A 25747-nucleotide genomic window follows, 5' to 3' on the forward strand; every position below is an offset into this window, starting at 1 on the left:
TTGTATTCTTCCGTATTACGGAATAGTAGCGTAAATAAATCCATAACAAAAGCTCTCCTTCCCTATACCTGTCAAAACCGGTCTCCCGTTGACTTTACCTCTCGTCATTGAGATAACAGGTCCCAATGAGAGTAGCTTTGAGTACTACGCTACTCCGATGCGAAGTGAACTAAGTTAAGATATTCTCCGATGTGCAGACGTAGTATCGTCGTAAGAGTGTCCTTCCAAGAGTGTCTGAGTGAGAGTCTCCCCCAAGTGCCTCTCCAGCCCTTGTCGTCGAAGTATATAGGTTCAAAAGTCTCCCTCCATCAGCCTTATCACATGGTCCAGTAAGATTTGATGTCTTATCCCTTCTCCTATATATTGCTGTGAATCCATCATGTTGCTTCATTACGTCCATTCACATAGGTTGAACTTTCCCGCGGAAACGAAGCGTCAGGTAGCGAACTTCTAAAAGTAGGCGTTAATAAGTTTCTAACTGTCTCTTCTTAGTATGGAAGGGACACGGTCTCTCGTAATCTTGATGACGTACATTTCCTGGTAATGGGCTGAAATTAGCCTGCTGACTCTGGTCACCTCACTACGGCTATTGGAAAATTTACTGCAAGCTATTAATACGAATGATGTTGAAATACTTTATACAATAAGTTGTTCGTTCAGAATACGTTATAGCCGCGATACAAAGAAATGAGATGATGTGAAATGGATGATTAAAACCGTATATATATATATATATATATATATATATATATATATATATATATATATATATATATATATAATTTAAAAATGACCTACCAGTGATTATCAATTAATTATAGAGTTCAATAATTTAATACATGCAGTGATATCCCAAACATCACATTCGCCCCTCTGAGCCCGAAACAAGTGGCACTTCCGTTGAGGGCTCACACCTACACATTGCCGCTTACGTTTCACTTGTTTTAAAAGTAGCTTTACGTTCACTCATTATACAACATAACAATATTTTACAAAATTACATCTTGATGAATGAACGTACAACTTAATTATAACAAATAATATTTAACACTTCAAAATTTTCTATTATAACTTAGCGAGTTTCTGATGTCTCACTTTCTCAAATGTTCATCATCTCTTGCTGACCTTACGAATCCAGTGTATGCAACACTTGACAATTCAATTTATATCTGTATAAACTTAATACAAACAAAATATATCGTATTAGTCTTTCAAGTGTTTTGTACGTTCTTGCTGTATGAATATCACTTCGCACACGCTAACACGTTCACGTGGTTTTAGCCTCTGGTAAAATTATTGCAAGTCTTTAGGATGACTTCATATAGTCTACGGGGAATTTACAAATCTTACTCTGCAATATTAATGATCCTCGTTATATTTAAATCAAATACTAGATTACCCATACATGGCATTACATAAAGAGAACAGACGTAACCTTTGTAATGAACTCGTGTCAATCGTATACACACACATCCTGTAGACAGCAATACAAAACTTGGGAAACTCCATCTTCCAGAAAGCAGTCACTCCTCGCTGCGACAAGTTCATTATATAAGAGATAACAGTGTCCTGGCCTACTAACCTATATTCCAACTCTACGGAAAATCCACCGGACTCGTATTATATTAACGTGAACTTCTAATGTTGTACGATCCCAGTAAAATGCAATCGCCGTCAGATAATTTATAAGCACAAGGTCCTAGTTTCTTATGTATACGATAAGGTTTTTGATATAAAAGGAAAAACTTTTTTGTGACTTTATCTTCACAATTAGACATCATGGGAACTCTCAAAAGAACAAGGTCGCCTACCTCAAATTCATCCAGTACCTTGCGTTTGTGCTGCTTCTAGAAGGTTGCCAGATTTTACTAGTTTTTCTCTGGCCAATCTTATATAAAATTCAGCATTACGCTGTGGCATCTTGGTAATACCCAATACTCTCACCAATTCATTTTGTGGCTTAGTACCAAAATGAACTTGCAAAGGTGTCAGTCTAGTGCTCTCGTGCTGTACAGCATTGATCCATGTCACAATAAGGAATAATTGCGCTACCCAAGCGGAATGCTTCTCGTGCACTAATGACTTGCGCGCAACTTCTTTCATCACCCGTTCACACATGTTCCCCTGAGGATTTCTGATGGACGAATGGACTTGAGTAATACATAATTCACTAATTACGGCTTTCCACTTCTTCGATGTAAATTGTGGTCCACTGTCTGATAATATTCTCTGATGAGTACCTAATTCAGGGATGTACTTTTGTTGGATTATGCGACTACAGGATTTTCCTGTTGCTTTCTTCATAGGGTATAATCTGACCAATTTCGAAAAAGCGTCTATCAAAACAAAAATATATTGAAAACCGTATTGCCTTTGTCCGAAAAGGTCGATACACACCAAGTCACCAGGTTTTTCTGCAATTACTGCCTGACGAGGTCCCTCTAAATAACGGTTCGAAAATTTACTTCGCTGACATGGATCACAAGTGGCAAGAACTTTTCTGATTTCTCTTCCCATCTTTTCCCAGATAAAATTCTTTTGGATTTCAAACAGGACTTTATTAGCACCATAATGTCCTAATTCCCTGTGGATGAACCAAATTAACTCCACACGTAGCGATTTGGGTACACAAATAGCCCATTTGTTTTCGCTACATTTTATAGCTAGAAATCCATCTAACAATTTAAAAACGTGTCTACCGCGAGTCACAGTAACCTGCTCACCTGCCTGAAGTACAGACAAAGGTTCCCTACATTCTTCGTCCACAGATTGTTCCACCAACAGGTTGCGTAATCTGTTTAGAGCAGGCTTATTGTCCTTAATAAGGCATGCACAAATTAAATTGCCTTCCTGTGTTTTCAGGAAAATTCCTTCATCACACAATTTCTGATCTCTGGACAACAGATCAGCAAGGACATTGTCTTTTCCTTTTATATGCACTACAGAAAAATCGTACTCCTGTAAGTCCAGTATCCACCTACCCACCCTATTGGACGATAGCTTACATGTAGGTATAAATGACAAAGCATGGTGATCAGTCCTAATCTCAAATTTTACACCTAAAACATACATTCTAAATTTACTTATAGAATACACAATAGCTAGGAATTCAAGCTCGGTAATGGAATAGCGTTTCTCAGGCCCGCTTAAACCTCTTGACGCTAATGACACAATTCCTAAGTCTCCGTTGTCATCCTCTTGACATAATACTCCAGCCAGACCATAGTGAGATAAGTCAGTGAGTAACATATATTTCTTATTTCCACGGGGTACTTAAGAACAACAGCTTGCCTGAAACCTTCTTTTAAATCATTAAAAGCTTTGTGGTGACCTTCTGTCAATCTCCACTTACTGCCGGATTTTAACAAGTCTCTAAACGGCTCAAGTAAGTTTCCAAATCTTAGTACAAAGCGTCTAATGAAATTGCATACCTCAATATACGACCTTAATTCCTTGATATTTCTAGGTGTACTGGTACTCAATATCTTCTCAATCCTTGTACTCTCAGGCGTAACCCCTATCGCAGGTACACGGTGTCCCAGAAATGTTACCTCCTGTCTACCAAAAACACACTTTTCTAACTTCAAAGTAAAACCAGCACGCTCAAACTTAGTAAACACCTTCTGTAAGTGATACAAGTGCTCTTCAAAGGTCCTAGAAGAAATGACCAGGTCATCAATATAAACCATGGCGAAATCTCCTGTATCATCACCTAATGCAATATTTAATGCTCTAATTAAAGCTGCAGAACTAGTCTTCGTCCCGTAGAGAATGCGCTGAAACTGATACAAGCTGTACTTATGACTAAATGCTGTCAGAGGCCTGTCCTCTACTCTCAAAGGAATCTGCCAAAAACTACTTCTTAAATTAACAGATGAAAACCATTTTTTACCCTGAAAACCCTGAATTAACTCTTCGATTGTCTGCGATTTAACTGGTCAGCACAAATACGTCTACTCATATCTCTCGCGTCAATACAAAGTCTAACACTTCCATCACTCTTAGGCACAACGATTAAAGAATTTAAATACTGGCTATTTGACACTTCAATAATCCCGTCGGCTAACATCGCTTGTATCTGATCGTCAACTGCCTTGGCATATTTGTGTGGTATTGTATAGCGTGGCCCACTGAAAGGACTGTAATCCAGCATTGAAAAAGAATTTTTATAAACATGTGTTCTACCGTGTTTCTTAGAAAAAATCTCAGCGTGTTCACATAACACTGCCAACAATTCGTCCCTCTGGATTTCCTCTAATTTACTGTTACTCGCAGCTTCAAATAAGGCATCCTTCTGATCCTCTTTCAACCACAACTGGCATAAATTAAAACCCTCACTGGGTTCCTCCTCATATCTAGAAACCTCAATAACACTCCACATAGCACAAACATTCGTTTTCTTCTGAATTTCATTTTTTCAGTTCGAGTTTGACATACTTATATGTCCACTTCATATTTACCCAAGGTACGTAGAATACAAGGTAGGGATCACGAGAGAAGTGCGCAGTAGCAAAACATAGTTGTGACGTCACGCAGGACCCTCGCGTTGAATCTGCTCTGAATGAGGTAGAGGTAGTTCGAATAATAATCGCTGAACACGCAGAAGCTAGGTGCTAATAATACACGATAGTAGCATATCTGTGGTGTATAAGAAACCGCGTGTGTTTATTTTATGTGATAAAACGTAAAAAGCAGTAATAGTGTACACTTTTAAGTATGCTTTGTCATGCCATTGCAGGCTGCACAAATCATAGCAGGCATGCGAAGGAACGAAACATACACTTTCATGTATTCTCTAAAGCCACTGGCCTAAATAAATGGTGACAGAATTAATCAAGTCATTATCGAAAGCTATCTTTCTCAGCTTCGAGGGTTCGGAAGACTTTATGACCATCCTCCTCCGACAGCTGTGACGCGGAAGGTGAGATCACTGCTTCTCAGCCTCAATGCTTGCGAGGCGATAAGAAATTCCATCTGTTCTCCGGACGATTATGAAACATTACGCCCAAATGTGTTACATGCTACTGACGAACTCGATCAAAACTCGGATATCGTGTGCCAAGGCCAGCGTTGAGCCCACAACATCTTATTCTTTACTGGAGGATGAGCTAGGGTTCGTTAAAGCCCGTGAAGAGCTAGTAAAACAGCTCGAGGACAGTCGCGAAACCAAGGATCGTGATGAGCTGCTTGAAAACTTCACTGGCTATATTGTAGCTCTTAGGGTAAAGAAGAAGAACCTCGATATACAGAGCAATAAAATTACGGACAGAAAACAGGTCAAACTACAAGAGATGGAAATTAGATTTCAAAAAGAGTTCCTTTTATTTTTTTGCCAAGCTGCTTTACGTCGCACCGACACAGATAGGTCTCCAGGAAAGGGATAGGAGTGGGAAGGAAGCGTCCGTGACCTTAATTAAGGTACAGCTCCGGCATTTGCTTGGTGTGAAAATGGGAAACAAAGGAAAAAAATCTTCAGGGCTGCCGACAGTGAGGTTCGAACCCACTATCTCCCGAATACTGGATACTGGCCACACTTAAGCGACTGCAGCTATCGAGCCCGTTAGTTTCAATTTCTCCGCGGGAAAGAACTGAAAGAGGGTTCTAAAATCATCACAAACCTTACGGATATCCTGAAGAAGAAATTCCCCGAAATTTATGAGCTTGCAAGTTGCTTTGTAAGAAGCCGTCCTTTTATTCGAATGGACGCCTTAAACAAAAATAAGACATTCAAGAGACATGGTTTCAGTTATTACAATACCGGTGAAGAAGGAAGAAAAGCAAAGAAATTCCACTGATGCTATGGATAAATCTGTTTGATTATCTTTTTTTTTAATATCAGCGTTATTCTGTGTATAACATACTTGTTATTTTTTATGAAAGGCAGTTTATTATGCTGTATATGAAACCAGTGCTAACAATGTGATTATACAGGCTCATTAATTTATATGTCCTATCTAATGTTAACGTGGAATTTACCAATTCCTTGTACTTGGAGGAGAACATTTACTGTACTGTTTGTTTTGTGGACAGTTTCCTAACATTTACTGGTTGTGTTGTTGGCAGTGTATATAGATTCCCAAGATTGCTTATAACAACGGACGTATTTCTTGCAGTCATCAAGCATCAAGCTTCAATGTTCGAGTCTGTATCAATTAGAGCCCCTTGTTATTGTTATCATCGGTGTTGAGAACATGAACATATGGAATAGCCATTCCACTGCAATAACACTCTTAGCACTGTTACAACCTTTTATACTGATCGACATACTTCGGAAACGCTGCTGGATTCACACTGTATTTGATTTCCTATTATTACTCTACTGTAATAGTGAAGTGGAATGCCTTTTGTGAGGTGATGTTAAAATATTAATGAAGTGCTCTTATCTCTAGCTTGTGGCTAAAACAGAATAGCTTACAGCTGTGTATTAGCCTACCTCATGCAGAAGACAAGGCGTTGAGGGTTCACGTTGACGTCATCGACGGCCAAGCGCGGTGGGGAGACCTGCGCGTGATCCCTACCTCGTACTCTAACTACCTTGATATTTACCATTGCTTCTTTGTAATCTAACTGAGCCGATTTCAAAGTCAACCACTCACATCCCAAGATGAGATCAAATACCAGGTGAGGAATAACCAAACATACCTGTATTGAAATTAAACCCTCTATAGTAATCGGCACCGCGACTTGCTTGCAGATTTGTTTCGACTTTTTACCAACGGCTACAATAATGAATGTTGACTTAACAGGCATCTCTTCCATCATAATACCCTGTTTAACTAAAGAGTCATACCATTCTGAGCTAATACATGATTTCTGTCTTCCTGTATCAATTAACGCATTAACATACGCCCCCCAAACTTCTAATTGAACCACAGGATTAACCACTTCATCACCCGAATCTAAATAATTATGATCTGGTTCACACATAAGATCTTCCTTAACATCTAGGTCAGATGGCAATAGTTTCATAACACAATTTCTAATTACTTCCTCGTAAGGCTGGAATTCTGACCCTTCATTAGAGCCTGCATTTAGTTTAAAGTTTGCGACCATGTGCCTACACTTGACTCGTTAGTAACTTGTCCTCTGACATGTTGGGCAATTCTCGTTCTATTTTCAGGTCCTCCACCCCTACCGTTATTCCTTGGCTGAAACTGATTACGATTCTCGTAGTTTTGCTGTCTCCTATTGTCCCTTGGTTCACTATGAGGAACAAAATTATGTGAGTTTCCTGTTCTATGCCAAATGTTTCCTAGTGCATCAAAACTCCATAACAACTGCTCCATTTCCTTGATAGTTTTAATACTTTGCATGCACGCTGCTTCACGTACCCTGTCCGAAAAATGTCGTACCAGTAATCTGACTACATCTGAATCAGCCGTGATTCCATCTAAATTCTGGCAAATCATAACATGTGACAGGAAATACTCAGTCATAGAGACGCCTTCATTATGTTTGAACTTCCTAAATACTACCCTTTCTCTTTCACGGCTTTGAACGTGTTCGTTCCAGTATTTGTCTGTAGAGTTCGTCTTAAGTTCCTTCAGACTTTTCATGTTGCTTGTATACACTGAAAACCAGGAACTCGTCTCTCCCACGAAAGCATGATCAATAATGTCGATCCCCTCTTCCCAGTCCATAAATCCCTCCTCAATCCGTTTCCCAAACCGTTTTTCTACTATCTTAAGAAATTCTAGTGGTTTAGTTTGTTTCCCATTGAACTTCGGTAATTCGATTTCCTAACTGTAAATCCGTCCATGACTTTGCCTCTCAGTGTTACCTTGTCTTTCTATTACTTCTCGTCGTATGCGTGCTTCTGCCATCGCTATGCGGTTATCTACATCTTCATCTCTTCTTTCACTTTCATTCAGTACTGTATTCTGTTTTTCTTTCAACGTCTTAATCTCCACTGTATTGCCTTCTACTATCACAAACTTTTCTCTTTGTTCCCTGGCGTTGTCTTAAATCATACACTTAACCGTATCGATATTGTTTTGTACGTGATCTTTAAATTCCTTTATTTCTTCCTTTTGGACCTCAACCTTATGGTTAATACCTGCCACCTGTGTCTCTAACTCCTTTCTGGTGTTGATGCTTTCTTCGCCATTAAACCCACCAACTCATTCCTCTGCTCTACAAATTTATTTTCTACCTCTCGTTTGGTTTGCTTAGTTGTCTCTTTCTGTTCCTCTATCTGCGTGTTCAATCTTTCATTTTCTTTAAATAATTCTTGTAACTGTTTGCTGTGTTTGTCCATCATTTTATTAGCTTCGACCTTGTGTTCATTCAATGCCTTACTTAATTGTCGTTTAGTTTGTTCTACTTCATTTCTAATTTCTGATTTAGTTTGTTTCACATCTGTTTTAATTTGTCCCAATTCCTTTTTATTTCAGATTTATTTTTTTCGATTTCATTTTTTTATTTCAGATTTACTATCCTCTATCTTACTTAGCATTAACTGCATTATTTCAAGTAACTGAGTATTATTACTCTCATTGTTAGCGCTAACCTCCGCCTCGCCCCCCATCATACTATCGTCTGAATCTAACGTAACTTCGTCATTCCTACTCCTTTTTCCTTCGCTATCTTCGCTCCTATTATCAGTTTCCTCCTCTACACATTTATCTGCCTCTTCCTAAGAATAACTTAAAGTACTACCCTTCAACACGTGCCCACTACGCAGCGTCATGTCTTTCTCCTCTTGCTCAGCCATGCTACCCCCACAATCAAACACACACGAAAAATGTACTTTGAATACACAACAGTTACCTTCAAAATATTGATTCTAGCCGTTCCTTACCAGTACTTAATGGTTTACGAGCCCCACACTTGCGGCGACAATATGTGACGTACCCACTCTGCCCACAGATGTGTGACAAAATTATGACGTGGCAGGTCGCCTTAATATTATTATAAATAAATATCATTGTTTCTCAATAAACAACATCCCATGGGCGCCAGCCTGCAAGCTTATGGCTTGGAAACGATAGTTGATAATTAATAATAATAATAACACGTAATGAGACTCTAAAAACTCCAGGGGTAGGCTGACGGGACACTAATCATTAAGTACACTAACTTGGAAGTTAAGGATCATTAATAATACTTTCAGAAAATACAGATTAAAACAACTATTTATTAGGATAAAAACGTGACGTAACAGCGTATTAACGGAATCTGAACTTACGGAAGCAAAAGAGAAATTGAATGAAATAAACTCAAAGAACATGAATTGTAACGCGTAGACTTGCAGTAATTTATGCCATTAGTTCACCATTTGTAGACCCTTATCTGGATACGATCTATGTAGTAGCTGATGATTGATGGATCTCTCGTACAGGCGGCGTAATCTCAAGTTGTGAGTTCCAGTCCTACTTCTGCCTTGTGCATAATACACTAGTTGTACCATGACTTTCCTGCTTTTAGCACTTCCTACTGTACTCCTTACATAAAGTCATAATGGGTTATGTTCATGGAGAGAATACACTTGTATTCTTCCGTATTACGGATAGTAGCGTAAATAAATTCATAACAAAAGCTCTCCTGCCTTATACCAGTCAAAACCGGTCTCCCGTTGACTTTACCTCTCGTCATTGAGATAACAGGTCCCAATGAGAGTAGCTTTTGAGTAGTACGCTACTCAGATGCGAAGAAACCAAATTAAGATCTTCTCCGATGTGCAGACGTAGAATCGTTTTAAGAGTGTCCTTCCAAGAGTGTCAGAGTGAGAGTCTCCCCCAAATGCCTCTCCAGCCCTTGTCGTCGAAGTATATAGGTTCAAAAGTTTCCCCCCCATCAGCCATAGCACATGGTCCAGTAAGATTTGATGTCTTATCCCTTCTCCTATATATTGCTGTGAATCCATCATGTTTCTTCATTACGTCCATTCACATAGGTTGAACTTTCCCACGGAAACGAAGCGTCAGGTAGTGAACTTCGAAAAGTAGGCGTTAATAAGTTTCCAACTGTCTCTTCATAGTGTGGAAGGGGCACGGTCTCTCGTAAGCTTGATGACGTACATTTCCTGGTAATGGGCTGAAATTAGCCTGCTGACTCTGGTCACCTCACTACAGCTACTGAAAAATTTACTGCAAGCTATTAATACGAATGATGTTGAAATACTTTAGACAATAAGTTGTTCGTTCAGAATACGTTATAGCTGCGATGCAAAGAAATGAAATGATGATGTGAAATGGATGATTAAAACCCTATATATAAACACATAATAATTTTAAAATGACCTACCAGTGATTAAATATATAACACTCATTAATTAATTATACAGTTCAATAATTTAATACATGCAGTGATGTCCCAAACATCACAACAGTCGTTCGAGTATCTGCATATTCACGCTTCCACTTCCGTACTTGTTAGTGAAACATCACTTTCTCCTGGTATACTGACACAATCTTGTGGGTGTTGACACGTTTCCGTGGATTTACGCACAGAAGGCGGATCACTAAACGGATCTCCCCGTGGCACTTCTCTTTCAATAACAACCATTTTGTAACTGTCAATGTGCTAGGTTCTGGTTTATCGAGTTTTGCACGTAGGCACAATCTGTCGGCATGGCAACAGACTACCGGACACAGTTTGGAGCTTGCATTGGGTTCGAATCCCACTGCCGGCTGCCCCGGAGATGGTTTTCCGTGTTTCCCATGTTAACACGAAGCGAATACTGGGGATGTACGTTATTGCTTCAGCCACTTCCTTCCCAGTCCTAACCGTTCCCTATCCCATCGTCGTCATAAGACATACATATTGTTATTTCTGAATTAAAGCCACTTATATATGTAAGCAAATTTATAATAAAAAGCCGAGCTTTCAGTGAAGTGTCATTGGCTTTTATTAGGGCAAAGCATGTGAAGGCCTGGTTCTGACAGCAAGCATAGGAATTCTTCAAGGTACGTGGAAGCCACGACCATATTATCCATTGCTCCCCACAGACTGAACTCAGGGATCGTCGCGCTGTGCTCTGGAGTTTGGGAGGGAAGTTACTTTGTCACCGCCCTCTGCCGACAGTTTCTGGACTGCGTCACCCTGTGTCATGGTGGTGTTACGTATGTATTTCTAGAGTGCAGGTCTTCATGTATTTGATAACTTGAAGCCGTCTTCTCTGTTGAAGTTATTTGGGCACAGCTCTATCTCTGTGACTTCCCTTACAAGTCGAGCATAGTAGTCTATAACTGGGAAGACGGCTTCAAGTTGTCAAATACATGGAGACCTGTACTCTAGAACAGGGGCGTAGTCAGGTGTGGGTTACGGGGGTGTCAGAAGCTCCCCCATGGAATTTTTACAAAAATAAAATAAAAATAAACTGACTATAAACAAGACAAACATTCAAAGACATAAATGTAATAATAATGTTAATGTTATTGGCCTTACGTCCCACCAACTACATTTTTACGGTTTTCGAAGAAGCCAATGTGCCGGAATTTAGTCCCGCAGGAGTCCTTTTACGTGCCAGTAAATCTACCTACACGAGGCTGACGTATTTTAACACCTTCAAATACCACCGGGCTGGGTCAGGATCGAACCTGCCAACTTGGGGTCAGAAGGCCAGCGCCTCAACCGTCTGAACCACTCAGCCCAACGACATAATAGTAAAACCAAGAGATCTGTTGAATTATTTTCCAAGGAGCCTTAAAAATTGGATTTTAGATTTTAAACTGAACATATAATTCGCTGTAAAACTGTTTACTTTGATCGTATTGTTATTGTTCTTTATTTTAATGTAAGATTTTGTACTGTACTGCAATCTGAATATCAACATACGGTAATTCACTTGTATCAGTGTCCTTATATAGACAAGTCACGCATGCGCGCACCACACACGCTCCTTCATTATGTTCTATCAGCATTCTGTAGCTATTACCTCCCCCCTTCCCCGCCGCCGCCCATCGGCCGCCGCCGATCCTGGCTGCGCTACTGTTCTAGAAATGCATAGGTAACACCAGCGTGGCACAGCACGACGTACACTAGGGACTGTCGGCAGAGGGCGGGGAGTCAGTAACTTTCCTCCCAACCACCACACCACAGCGCGACGCACACTAGGGACTGTCGGCAGAGGGCGGGGAGTCAGTAACTTCCCTCCCAACCACCACAGCACAGCGCGACGCACACTAGGGACTGTCGGCAGAGGGCGGGGAGTCAGTAACTTCCCTCCCAACCACCACACCACAGCGCGACGCACACTAGGGACTGTCGGCAGAGGGCGGGGAGTCAGTAACTTCCCTCCCAACCACCACACCACAGCGCGACGCACGCTAGGGAGTGTCGACAGAGAGCGGTGAGTCAGTAACTTCCCTCCCAACCACCACAGCACAGCGCGACGCACACTAGGGACTGTCGGCAGAGGGCGGGGAGTCAGTAACTTCCCTCCCAACCACCACACCACAGCGCGACGCACGCTAGGGAGTGTCGACAGAGAGCGGTGAGTCAGTAACTTCCCTCCCAACCACCACAGCACAGCGCGACAATCCTCGAGTCCAGTTAGCGGGGGCCGTGGATAATGTGGTAGTGATTCACTCAACCGACTTCCATGTTCCTTAAAGCATTTCTATGCTTACTGCAAGGAGCAGTCTTTTACATTCCTTGCGCCGATAAAAGCCAATGGAACTTGACTGAAAGCTCGGCCTTTTGTTAAAGACTTGCTAACATGTATAAGAGACTTTAGTCGGGAAATAATAATACCTATTTAGTAAATTATTTATTTATCGTATGGCAAGTATACAAAAGAAAAAGAAAATGTGCATTATATACCAGGACAAGAATGTTGGTAGCGTTCACATTTACAAATCAATGTCAAGTTGCTGTAGACATTCTAAGAAGGGCGGTGTAGCACTGATGGCATCTTGGGCTGGTCTACCATACTTCCTCAGAGGGCACTCCTCAATAATGTGATGCACTGACTGGAAAGAGGCTCCGCAATCACAGGCAGGGGATTCTCGAAGTCCCCACTTATGTAGGATGGCATTACATCTAGCGTGGCCTGTTCTGAAGTAGTTGAGTTTAGACCTTAGGTGTCTCTTCAGGTAAAATCCTGGGAGTCCAGTTGTGGGGTCTTGGATCACTTGGTGTTTCACACATGCAGAGCTCCAGATTTGACGCCATTTTTCCTGGATATTGAAGCCAGGTATGTCATGCCATATTGGGTTCCTTAATTTAAGACGAGAAGGAGGTAGGTCAGTAAGGACCTCATGGATTGGGAGATTCTGTGGATGATCAGGATAGTGTAACTTTTTCCACTCGCTTATATTTGCTTCCTGTCGTCTCAGTTCCGGAGGTGGTATATTACTAATAGTATGTAGCCGCGGGATTGGGGTGGATTTTAGTGTGCCTGTTATGGTTCTCATACATTCGTTTAAATGGACGTCGATCTTCCTAGTACGAGCGCTACGTTGCCACACCGGGGCACAATATTCAGCCACTGGATAAACCATGGTAAGGGCAGTAGTGCGTAGTGTGGATGCATCAGCTCCCCATGTCGAACCAGCTAGTTTCTTCATGCTGTTGTTTCTTGACTTAAGTTTCTGACGTGTATTTTCCAGGTGTTTTTTGTATGTTAAAGAACGGTTTAGGGTGATGCCAAGGTACTTGGTGTTGAAATTATGTTTAATTCTTTGTTGGCAGAACACAACGTTGAGCTTTTAGTGAGCTATTTGGTTACACAGATGGAATGAGCATACTTCTGTCTTAGCCGGATTCGGGCGAAGTGCCATTTCGAGTAGTATGCATTCAAGGTTTCCAAGTCTTTGGAGATAATGCTTTCCCCCTTCTTCTAATCTGACAGTTTGTACAGCGATGGCTAAGTCATCAGCATATCAGATTTTCTTGCTGATGGTGTCAGGCATGTCACTGGTGTACAAGTTGAAAAGTAGTGGGGCTAATACAGACCCTTGAGGTAGTTCATTTTTTACTGTAAAAGACTTGCTTGTCTTTTGCCCTATGATGACCTTGAAGTAACGATTTGTCAGTATGTTCTTCAGAAGGGCTGTAAGTTTTCAGCAGCGTGTGTGATTTTCAATTTTGAATAGTAGTCCATCCAGCCATATGCCCCTGTCAGGTCAACAAAAGCGACAGATGTCTTTAGATTCTTCTGGGATCCTGCCTCAGTTTATGATGTTAATGCTAATACTTGTTCACAGCAGCTTCGTTCGGTTCTGAAACCCGCCTAGTATGTTGGTGTTATGTCATTTATTATTTCCTGGATTCGGATGAGGATGAGGCGTTCCAACAATTTGTAGCAGACACTCAGTAGTGCAATAGGGCGGTAGGTCGAGGGGCCATCTGCTGGTTTTCCTGGTTTATTTAGTAAATGATAATGAGCCACGGAAATGTACGTTATTTAATTTAATATACTAGAGTAACTTGATACGAGCTTCGTCCCTTTGTTTCTGAACACTTAAACAGGGAAACTATCTGATGTAACTTGGAATCTGGGAATACTTTCATGATTGTCAAAGGAACGTTTTGGATGATAAACACCACCATCTTCAAGTAATATTTTGTTTTGCAGCCACGATGGGCGCCTTCGCAGGAGGAACTACGCTCGGATGGCCGTCAGCTGCAGTACCTATGCTGGAACACAGCCTAGGGATCAGCAAGGAGGAAGGTTCGTGGATAGTGTCGTTGCTAGCGCTGGGTGCCATGGTCGGGGCACCGCCCTCGGGACTGCTGGTCCAAACGGTAGGACGCAAGGTGGCTGTAGCTAGCCTAGCGCTACCCTTCATCCTGTCGTACGTTCTTCTCCTGAGTGTCTCCTCCCTCCCCTGGATCTACGTAGCCCGCTTCCTGGCTGGCATGGCGCTTGGAGGAGTCTGCTTGTCTATTCCAATCTACGTGGCCGAGATTGCAGAAGATCATGTGCGAGGTGCGCTAGGAGCACTTCTACAGGTATATGCCTTCTTCTAACATGCTTTTGCTTTTTGGTACGAACTCAGCTGGCAATATACTGCATCCATATATTTCAAAAGACTCCAGTTCACAAAGCGTGAAAGACCAGAAGGATTCTGAATTTCTACAATTTAGGTGACGATAACCGAAAATATTAAAATTGTACAGAAAGTTTTCTTACAAGTTACTTTACGTCGCAATGACACTGATAGGTCTCATGGCGACGATGGGACAGTGAGGGGCTAGGAATGGGAAGGAAGTGGCCGTGGCTTTAATTAAGGTACAGGTTTGAACCCACTGTCTCCCGAATACTGGATACTGGCCGCAGTTAAGCGACTGCAGCTATCGATCTCGATAATTGTACACAAAGGAAACACTATACGATCATCATTTAAGAGTAGTATAAATGATGATTTAAGATTGTCACTGAATCTTTTAAAATATACTACAGGTTTTTCCAAAGTCGTGTGCTGGATTCCAAGCTTTTTAAGGATATCCGACGTATGCTTAGATACACTGCCTCAGCTTCCAAATAGCAGATCCATCACAGACCAGTTTTCTCATTCAGATATGGGATGCATAGTTTATAAATGCTCTTTTCCTTGTCAACTTCCTTAGCCTGGGATAAGTCTCTTTCGAACCGGATGGCTGGGTCAAGAATAACAGCTGTTCAAGTCTGCTTGTGGATGGAAACAATATCTTCTCTTCTGTAAAACCTATGGAGGAGATAAAGTGTTTCTTCATAAACTCTCCACTTCCCATCTCTCAGTGTAGCGACTAAGGTTGCTCTCACTCTGTGATGGCGGGTGTTCCTGAGCAATTCTCCTTTGCAGCAGTATCCTAACATATAACCAAGAGTTTCATTCTCGCCGCAGTCTGCATGATGACAGCGGATTGTGCAATCCCGATCATAAGAATTCCGGGTGGAAAAGGAAATAGGTAACGTTTGGCCAACCCTGAGGATGAAGGAGAAGTAACGAAGCCAACGTCACATCTGTTCGTCTTCCAGGAGGTGTGGCTTGCGACGTTGCGCACTCAGAGGTCACTCCCAGCACAATTTTTTCGGGACCTAATTAAGATGTTTCTGTGGTTAAACATTCTGGCTATACTAGCTTTTCCTAATCAAGGAAAACAATTAATTTACTGTAATTTAATTGCGATGAAGTGTGCACGATGTAATCCTACCCCAATATATAGCATTTAATTGTTTGATCAGCGCTGACAATAATTTCATAGGAAAGGATTTCCAAACGCCCCTGCTTCTCTGATAATCATAATTACTTAATGCCAGGTTATTTTTATTTTAGTTTTTTTGCATAAAATTATTATTATTATTATTATTAGTAGTAGTAGTATTTGTAGTATTCAACAGGGCCTATATTGATGAAAATATGGGTCATTCTTTCTTACAGTGGTTGAGCGCGATGCCATTTGATAATGAAGTCATAGTCGAGACCGCTAACATTTCAGCCAGACTTCGCACACAAGAATTACAAAGAAACTGGAGAATTTGACCCTCGATGAGGTGACATACACATTACGCCTGTTCTCTTGAGTGAGCCATGTGATTCCTCCCTTCATTCCCCTCTCCCTTCAATTGTCGAGCCAGTGAGACGTATGGGCAGGCTGGGAACCAAGTACCTTCCCCTCCGCGTGTGCTTCGTTCATGCTAGATATCCTTGTACTTCGTTTTCTGCACCTACCCTCACTTTTCAGATGTTTGCCTGTGTTAAAGCTTCTAATGGATGTGACTTCTTCTTCTTCTTCTACATCGTGATGGGGTAATGGGCTCTCTTAAATGTCACCCAGCCACAAGTCGAGTGTATAACATTAATTATTTGTGGAAGGAAGAATCCAGAATAAATTCACACGAAATACAGAAGCACTTATTCACACTACACAATTCACAATAATATACACACGTTATTGACCGTATTGTAGAGACCAGGGAGTAAGGATGCTGTTACATATGACAATGGAAAGTAGGCGTGTAAAGTTGTCTGTGAAAACAGAATTACACTTGTTTACAAAAGTAACTTAGAGTCATCAAGAAACTTATTTACAACATTAATTATGGTAGGAGTGGGCTCAAGTAATAAACAAGAGACACTAGTTGGGAAGGGGATTAATAAATGTACCAGTATTTTTAAAAATGTACGCCGTGAGGAAGAATATTTAGAACATTGAAATAATAAGTGATTACTGTCGCCATCATGGAGTGCCACACATATAGTGGGGGAGGTTAGTAATACGTAAACGATATTTATACTGGGGGGGGGGTAAGTGCATGATTTAACCTTAGACGTATGATGTTTGTGATATGCCACCGTGTATATGACCCTTTTATATTCCAAGGTTTACATGGAATATAAGGTTGATGATAGTATGTACCTTTCTTACGGACAGAGTTATGCCAGTCCTCGTGCCAGGATTGCAGTGCTGCCTCTTTAATAAGAGGATAGTAATCTGGGAGGGGTATAGATATCGTAAGAGGATCAGTGGGCGATGTGGCCGCCTCTTTAGCATCACGATCAGCTTGGTCATTTCCTAGAATAGCTGAATGGCTTGGCACCCATATTAACATTAAGTAAACACCCGAATGCTCAAGTTGATAAATTAGATATTTAATGTTGTACTAGCTATTACCCACGGCTTCGCTCGCGAGGATTTCGTAATTTGATAACAATTCCTTGTTCCTCACTCGTACGCATCTGTAAATCCCTAAAGTATAAAAACTCACAGAAAAAATGCATTTCGTTTACCCCAAAACCTCCTTGTAAACCACGTTTGTGGCATTGCCTTTTGGGGCTAAGATGACCGGGCTACCGGCAGACCTAAATCTGGAACATGACACATGGAACTTTATATGTGAGAAACAGTCCTCTCTTATGCCGATTTTTTTTTATTTATTTCTAAAAGATATTCCAAATGCCAATTTTCACATCTGTAACATCTTAATTTTTAAGATATAAGTATCCTCATACAGAAAATTCAACTCCTTCTTCATAATTTTTCATCTAAAGCTTAAGTTGATTTTCAGAAAACAGGAACATGCAAAATTAATTACATCCCTACACATACGGTTGCCGTCAGGAAGGGCATCCAGCCGTAAAACAGGCTCAAATCTACATGTGCGGCACAGTTAGCACTTGCAATTCCACAGGTGTGGGAAAAGCGGTAGAAGAAGATGATACTCATTTTAAAAATTCACCCGCTTTTTAATTCTTTACACCCCTTAAGTGGACTTTCCAAAAAACTGTATTCATTTATTTTTAAATGAGATTCCAAGTACCATTTTTAACGTCTGTAACATCTTCAGTTTCTGAGATATATGTATCCTCATATAAAGAATTCAACTCCTTCCTCACTTTAGTTCTTCTTTCTACACATCTGCGAATAAGAGGCTCAGAATACCTCTTCCCGACTGTGGCGTCAACATATATACTGACGGATCAAAATCTCTACAGGGAATGGGAGCGGCCTTTTCATTTCAAATACTCTTACAATTGAACGATTCCATTTACCGATTAATTTCTCAATATTTTCTGCTGAAATCTTTGCTATCAGACAAGCTCTAGTATATGTTAAACAACATTCCTTTAAGGTCACCATTTATACCGACGCCCTAAGTGTATTACAAGCTCTAGGCTCACACACTCCATCCTATAATTGGTACTTATCTATACTAATATATAAGGAAGTAAAGTTTGTTTGTATGTAATGTCTAATCTCAGGAACTACTGGACCAATTCTAAAAATTATTTTACTGGTGGAAATATTCGTTATCCCTGGGGGCATGGGCTGTATTTTATTTTCAAAACAATTCGAGGTGGGGGGCACGGGGGGATATATAAAAATTATAGGATAATATAGGCAAACTATAGAATTTATCGTACAAGGACGAGACAAAGCTCAATTTAAGCTCCTTGGCGCAAAAACAAAACTTGGTAAGCCCTACTGGCCTGAAAACCATGTTTTAAGGCCCTAAAACCAACCGTTACGGAGAATTCAAAGACGCAGACAGTTTCCTCGCATTCACGAGGAGCCCGAAACCGAAAATCGAGCGATCACAAGTAGACCAATAAAAACACGGAATTTCCTCAGATCTCCATATTAACCAATAGAAACCGTTGTTATTCCGACCAATCACGATTCACCAGATTTCCGCAGAGGAAATTCGAGAACTTTTCGCTATGCAATACTATTTAATCATCATGAAAACGACACGTGCCAGACACACTGCCTCGCAAGTTATGTATCAAGATGAACATGCCTTTATACAAGTTGCGTTCAAACTTAAAACACAATTACACAATATTGCAAAATACCTGCAAATCAACATTCAATTTTCACATTCTTCCTAGATCTAAATATCTTCATAATTAATAGTTCATGTTTTCCTGACATAATTTTTTCAGGTTTACATAAAAAACAATTTCTTCTTTAGAGTCCATTTTATTCATAGGCCTAAACATTAATAGTAGTAATAATACTTTTGTCCAATCTTAAATAATTCCTTTCGATGGTGATATAACCAAATTGCATTTCTAATTATTCCAAGTCTTGGCAGTTCCACCACAGGTGACAAATATATCCGGGAAGGGAAACGGTGTTTTGAACTGCAAACCAAGTTTCTTGAATCGCAAGAATGTGAGGAAAGGTTTCTTGAAGGAGTAATTGTAGTTCATATTTTTTAGGAATTACACTCCTAGCATTCCGTTGTAAGATGTTTATCATATAACGCAAGTATATTAGCTATACGGTCCCTTAATTGATACACAACATGTGAAATTTGCGGTTCATTTCCTAGTGCTTGTATCAATAAAACTAAAACTTGATAATTTTCTTGTTGAAGGTGGTCCTTTTTACGCTGTAATGGGTGTTCTTGCTGTGATGACGTATCACTATTGAACACATTTTGTGTAGCGGATGTAGAAGGATGTGGTGGCGGAGGAGGGGGTACAGTAGTAGGTAGGAGAACGGTTGGTTCTGGAGGTATGCTTTGATTACGAAGAAGAACCATGTATCATGCTTTATAAAAGCCTGAAGGAGGAACGTGCCTTGGGGACTGCATGATCACTTGAGTAAATTTTCGCTTCCTGGGATTTTCAAGAGGAGGAGAGCTATTTTCTTGGGACAGTGGGGGAAAATATTGCGGGTGTTGTTGAGGATAGTATATAGGGAGCGCTACTTTGCATTTTGCTTCCGCAAAAGTGAAATGTTCTGTACTCATAATCTTTTTTTCATGCGCAGCTGATATTTGTGCTCCGGTCGCTCTGTAGATCCATCAAATGCTCCATTTTACAATGAGCGCATTTATGGAAATGTTCAGTACATTGCTTGGTAGCATGTTGTAAGGAACATTTACCGCATCGGTAGACCTGCGCTCTACAATGGCGCTCTGTGTGGCCATATCGTTGGCATTTGCGACATGTGATAGGGACGAAAATTAAAGGTTCAAAATCTAAGTAAACTCTGTATAAAACGAAAAGTTACTTTGACAGAACCAGTGGGTAGATGTTCGGCTTTATCATTTTATACTACTTTACGGTTTGGTTGTTGAACTGACTTAATTGGGACAGTCGATCCTAGCTGTTTAAATATTTCCTATTCTTTTAAATCCTTATCAGCACCACGTATTAGTCCCACACGTAAGACATTTGATGATGGGATGTAAGCCTTTACCTTAAGAGTTTTAAGGATAGGATTTCGCAGGAAAGCATTTGCCTGAGCTTCATATTGAAACGTTACTTGTAGACGATTCCGTCCTTTACGTGAAATAGATTTAACACATAAGTCATTCTCGTAAAAAAAAGGTCGGCCTAATGGCGTAGGATGCAACTGACCGATATTTTTGTCATTAGAAGATTCCAAAAACACTATATATGGGCCCATAATGGGCCTGATTTTAACACTCATGCACGATTGGAGCCGGCGGCACTTTACCAAGTTGAACACTGATTAACTGGTGGATGTTCCACATGAGATTGTTCAGATGAAGAATTATCTAAGGATTCTTCGACCATAGGAACCTCAATCTCTTGATCAACTAGTATTTCGCCATCCATATGAGGCCTTTGCCCACTGCTGGAGGCGGCCATCCGTTGTTCGTAGCACTACCGAACGCACGAGATAACACTAGAACAATCTCACAGTTCACTACGTCACACGCGAACAACCTGCTTTTTTTCCTAAGTTTTCATGCCCCTCCCTAAAGGAGGAGAACAATTTGAAGTAATGAATGAGGAGGTGTGCTCATAGATGATTTGAATACTAGGGACGCGTGTAAGAAGTGAAAATTCAGAGGAGGTTACTAGGGTGGAGATGAAGGGTTAGGAGGTGTAAGGTTGCAGAGATATTTTACAGTGAGGTGGTGAGGAGTCGGAGGAGATCGAGTGGCGGAGGTGGTTGGAAGAAGAAGCTAGCTAGAGGAAGAGGTGGACTGACGGGTTGACGAGGTGGAAATAGAGGATGGGCTGGGGCCGGCTGGGGGCGAGGCCGTGCGTTGTTGGGGGGATGTCTAGTAGAAATTTGGGGTGGGGAATGAGAGGGCTCTACTTTGTGGAGATGGCCATATATAGATGCTCCGTGTTCGATGAGGCGCTGTATATCCTCTGCGGTGGGGAGATGTTGGCGTACGAGATACGCTAGACCGTTGCTGTTCTGGATTCTGAAGTCTCGACGGGCTGGGATGCCGTCTTTATGGAGTTCCCGGAGTACTTCTTGGTCGGTGATTGAAGGGTCAACGCCGCGGATGACACAGCTGTACAGGGCGTTAGAAGACGTTGTTGGCAGCGATGATGCGGCTGCTGCAGAGGGTGTGGTAGGCGTGGCAGATGCTTCGGCTTCGTCTTCAGCTCGAGAAGATGGCGGTGGAGGGTCGGGTGCTGCGAGCGTGGCAGATGCTGCTGCGTCAGGTTGCGGGAGTGATATGTACTGAGTACTAGGTTGTGCTGGGGTTGGAAGTAGAGGGAAAGATGCGGTCATAATTGGTGAAGGATGTAATGTTACTACAGGAGTGATAGGAATGCGGGAAAGGTTAGGGGTAGATGTCGTGGTGGTAGTGGTGGTAGAGGACGAAGACTGTTGCTGTAGCGTCCACGTTGATGGTGCGGCTGCAGCGGGTGTGGCAGACGTGTCATCAGGAGGCGGTGATGTTGTATACCACGGACTAGGTTCCACTGTGTGTTGGTGTCTGTATAAATACGTGTCGTTGCTGACCAGGTTCACGACGTCGTCTTCGGTGGGGAGCTGTAGACTGACCAGAGGTGTAGGATCAGAGCCGTTCATTATCCTGGACACACTGCGCGCTGGGACGCCCTCTGCGTGGAGTTCGCTGAGGATACCGTGGTCAGAGTAAGCAGGATTAACATCGACTATGATGCAGCTATACATGATGGGGAGGCCGACTTCCAGCTTGGTGTCACGATATGCGTTATTAGCTCGGCGACGTGCGGAGTTAGAGATGCGACAACAGACGTTCTGTTATGTGATGCTGTGCGTGCAACCTACTTGCTTCCCGGCGAGCTAGGAACTGACGGATGTGACCAATGAGAGAGAGTGTGTATGCAGGTACTGGTTGGTTCTGAGGGCTGTACTGATTCCTTGCGTGAAATTCATATTTCTGGCCACGAGATAGTAAAGCTTTTAAGTATACCAGGACATCTACCAGGAACTGTTCGAACCGCCGAGATGTTGTACGACATTTTGAGAGCATTTTACCAATCGGAGTTTGATAGTCCTTTCCTGTTTCTTATCGAGAAGTTTGCTTTAAGATGACCAGCATAAATTTCAACGGCTTTTTCCTCTTAAAGAGTGTAGTGTCCAATTGCGGGAGCTTTGTTCTCGTAGTAGTTTACGAATTCGCCAATCAGTCAATGAATTAACTAATAACTTTTACGGTTTTCTTAAGCACCGAATTGCTGGAATTTAATCCCACAGGAGTTCTTTTACGTGCCAGTAAATCTACCGACACGAGGAAGACGTATTTGAAGACCTTCAAATACCACCGGATTGAGCCAGGATCGAACCTGCCCAGTTGGGGTCAGAAGGCCAGCGCCTCAACCTTCTGTGCCACTCAGCCTGGCTCTAAGGCAATTTCTCTGAGTGAATATAGTAATGCAGTGGTTCGCAGATCATGCAGCTGTGAACACAGAAGCCGAGCACTTCATCCACTACACTACGTAACCAATTCCTTGGAGATTTTTCAGGAATAAGATAAAGAGGCGTTCTTGCTTTCTCATGTCTACAAGGAGTTTATTTGTAAGAGGGAGAGAGTCAAATGATAACTGCTCATCTACCAAAAAGTATAGGCCTAGTAGAACAATTTTGATCACCAGAACTGCCATTGGGTGAAGTGACAGTGAATTAATTTCTTAAGAAAGCTGGCGGGCTGTGGACGTGACCACGACTCCACTTAGTCATACACGTCGACGTCCGACGCAAACCGATGTCCATGAATGTCGTTCTTCAGCTCCCCAAAGATGTGAAACTCGCACGTCGAGAGATCTGTTTTGCAGAAAGGTAGTTGAGGAGTTTTCCACCCAAATCTCTGAAACATATTCCGTACACATTTGGCAGTGTGGGCGCACGGGCGTTGTGACGCCTCAATTTGTGCAAAGTGTCTTTAAAACACTCTGCATTGGTTGTGGCCCCATGATCCGTTAATATCTTATCAATAGTTCAGGTGGTTACTTAAGGGGTATGAAACATTTTCCTAAACGTTTTGAGAGGTGACCTCGTTTCCACTTGACTGCCCCTTATATGTTTTATTCACACTGAGAGTAGTATCAATTTGTGTCCAGTTTGACTCAGAAGTGCAACATTTGTTACAGAAGAAATACGTTCACTTTTCAGCAATGTAACTATAGAGAATGTTGAATACACTCTCGTTTTTAGGTGATGTTCAACATTGGGCTCCTGTTCGCCTATGCAGTTGGGGCAGCTGACAACTACCTGGTGCTCAACGCATCCTGTCTGTTGGTACCAATCCTCTTCTTCGCTGCCTTCGTGTGGATGCCAGAGAGCCCTGTCTTCCTGCTGTCCAAGGGTCGTACCAGCGAGGCTCACAGAGCGCTCCAGTGGCTGAGAGGGCCACTACACAACACCCAATTTGAAATGCAGGTAAGTATCTAGGTGTTAATATAAGGAAAGATCTTCATTGGAGTAATCACATAAATGGGACCGTAAATAAAGGGTACTGATCTCTGCACATGGTTATGAGGGTGTTTAGGGGTTGTAGTAAGGATGTAAAGGAGAGGGCATATAAGTCTCTGGTAAGACCCCAAGTAGAGTATGGTTCCAGTTTATGGGACCCTCACCAGGATTACCTGATTCAAGAACTGGAAAAAATCCAAAGAAAAGCAGCTCGATTTGTTCTGGGTGATTTCCGACAAAAGAGCAGTGTTACCAAAATGTTGCAAAGTTTGGGTTGGGAAGAACTGAGAGAAAGAAGAAAAGCTGTTCGACTAAGCGGTATGTTTCGAGCTGTCAGCGGAGAGATTGCGTGGAATGACATTAGTAGACGAATAAGTTTGAGTGGCGTTTATAAAAGTAGGAGAGGTCACAATATGAAGATAAAGTTGGAATTGAAGAGGACAAATTGGGGCAAATATTCATTTATAGGAAGAGAAGTTAGGGATTGGAATAACTTACCAAGGGAGACGTTCAATAAATTTTCAATTTCTTTGAAATAATTTAGGAAAAGTCTAGGAAAGCAACAGATAGGGAATCTGCCACCTGGGCGACTGCCCTAAATGCAGATCAGTATTGATTGATTGATTGATTGATTGATTGATTGATTGATTGATTGATTGATTGATATCGCGTACAGAGCCAAAGAAGGCCGTCACTGTTGTAACGGCTGCAGGGTTTTGAGAGTTCCGTAGACTCACTTATTAGAAATAAAAGGCAAATATTTTTCAGTAAAACGTAGTACACTTGGAATGTGGGTAATAACTCGGTGTGGTATGCCTCTGTGCTCTGAGAAATAAGACACATAATTTAAGAGATCGGGAGTAAAAGTAAGATCAATAAATGAACTGCCCAGTGTGCTGGGATAGTTGCTCGGCACAACATTCAAATTAAAGTGATGTCTGAGAAAATGAAATGTCGTCAATCACTAAAGAGAAACATTTTCAAAACGTGAAGTAGATGCACCTTGATTTACTTCAAAGTAGTTACTTATTGCCAAATTTTACTCTAAATCAATTTCTCCTAGTAACGTCTATTACGCTTTTTTCATGTCATTTATTCCTTCATCGTTCACTTTTCTCGTTTTAACTCTTTCTTTTGCACGTTTTTGCGGAATCCTAATCATATCTTTCTTTTCCATGATTAAATTTCTTATTCTATACAACTGACCACGATGTATTCGCAACGACAGCTGTTGTATACAAGGAACTTGGTATACAAGGCACGACATAAAAGTTTATTGCTTCAACACATTTATACAATATGTACATAAAATAGAAAGAAACTTTTCTTGAAGCTTGTTGAGTCGCACACGTTTCATGTTAATATAAGGTAGTAGGCTGAGGGCTTGAATAATATTTACAAATTGAGATTCCTATATACATTCAATCTTGTCTTGATGAGACAGTCTGTTCAAATGAGAGAATGTTCTTGATAGTTGAAAACTATCGGTCATGTATAATAACAAGTGGAACTTGTAGAGAGAGTTCGTATTAGCAGAATGCTAACCGGAGGCGTATAACTAGCAAGGAACCTGCGTCTAGTGTTCATATACAGCAGAATGCTCTGATGGGAGTCGGAGCACTGTAGGGGACTTGAGTGAGTAGCAGAATGCTTGGATGGGTGCTCGACGTAGCTACGGGATGCAGGATGAATG

The 25747-nt window shown here is 41.4% G+C and overlaps 1 protein-coding gene across 2 annotated transcripts in view; it reads left to right on the forward strand.

Moving 5' to 3' along the window:
* Positions 1–25747, forward strand: part of LOC136877242 (facilitated trehalose transporter Tret1) — a 137446-nt gene that overhangs the window by 100244 nt on the left and 11455 nt on the right. For both annotated transcript variants that reach the window (XM_067151101.2, XM_067151102.2), the window contains exons 3-4: positions 14522–14898; positions 23797–24021. In XM_067151101.2, coding sequence (XP_067007202.2) covers positions 14522–14898; positions 23797–24021 — 602 coding nt within the window. The remainder of the gene's footprint in view (positions 1–14521; positions 14899–23796; positions 24022–25747) is intronic.

Source organism: Anabrus simplex, chromosome 7 (genome assembly GCF_040414725.1).
Source record: "Anabrus simplex isolate iqAnaSimp1 chromosome 7, ASM4041472v1, whole genome shotgun sequence".
NCBI lineage: Eukaryota > Metazoa > Arthropoda > Insecta > Orthoptera > Tettigoniidae > Anabrus > Anabrus simplex.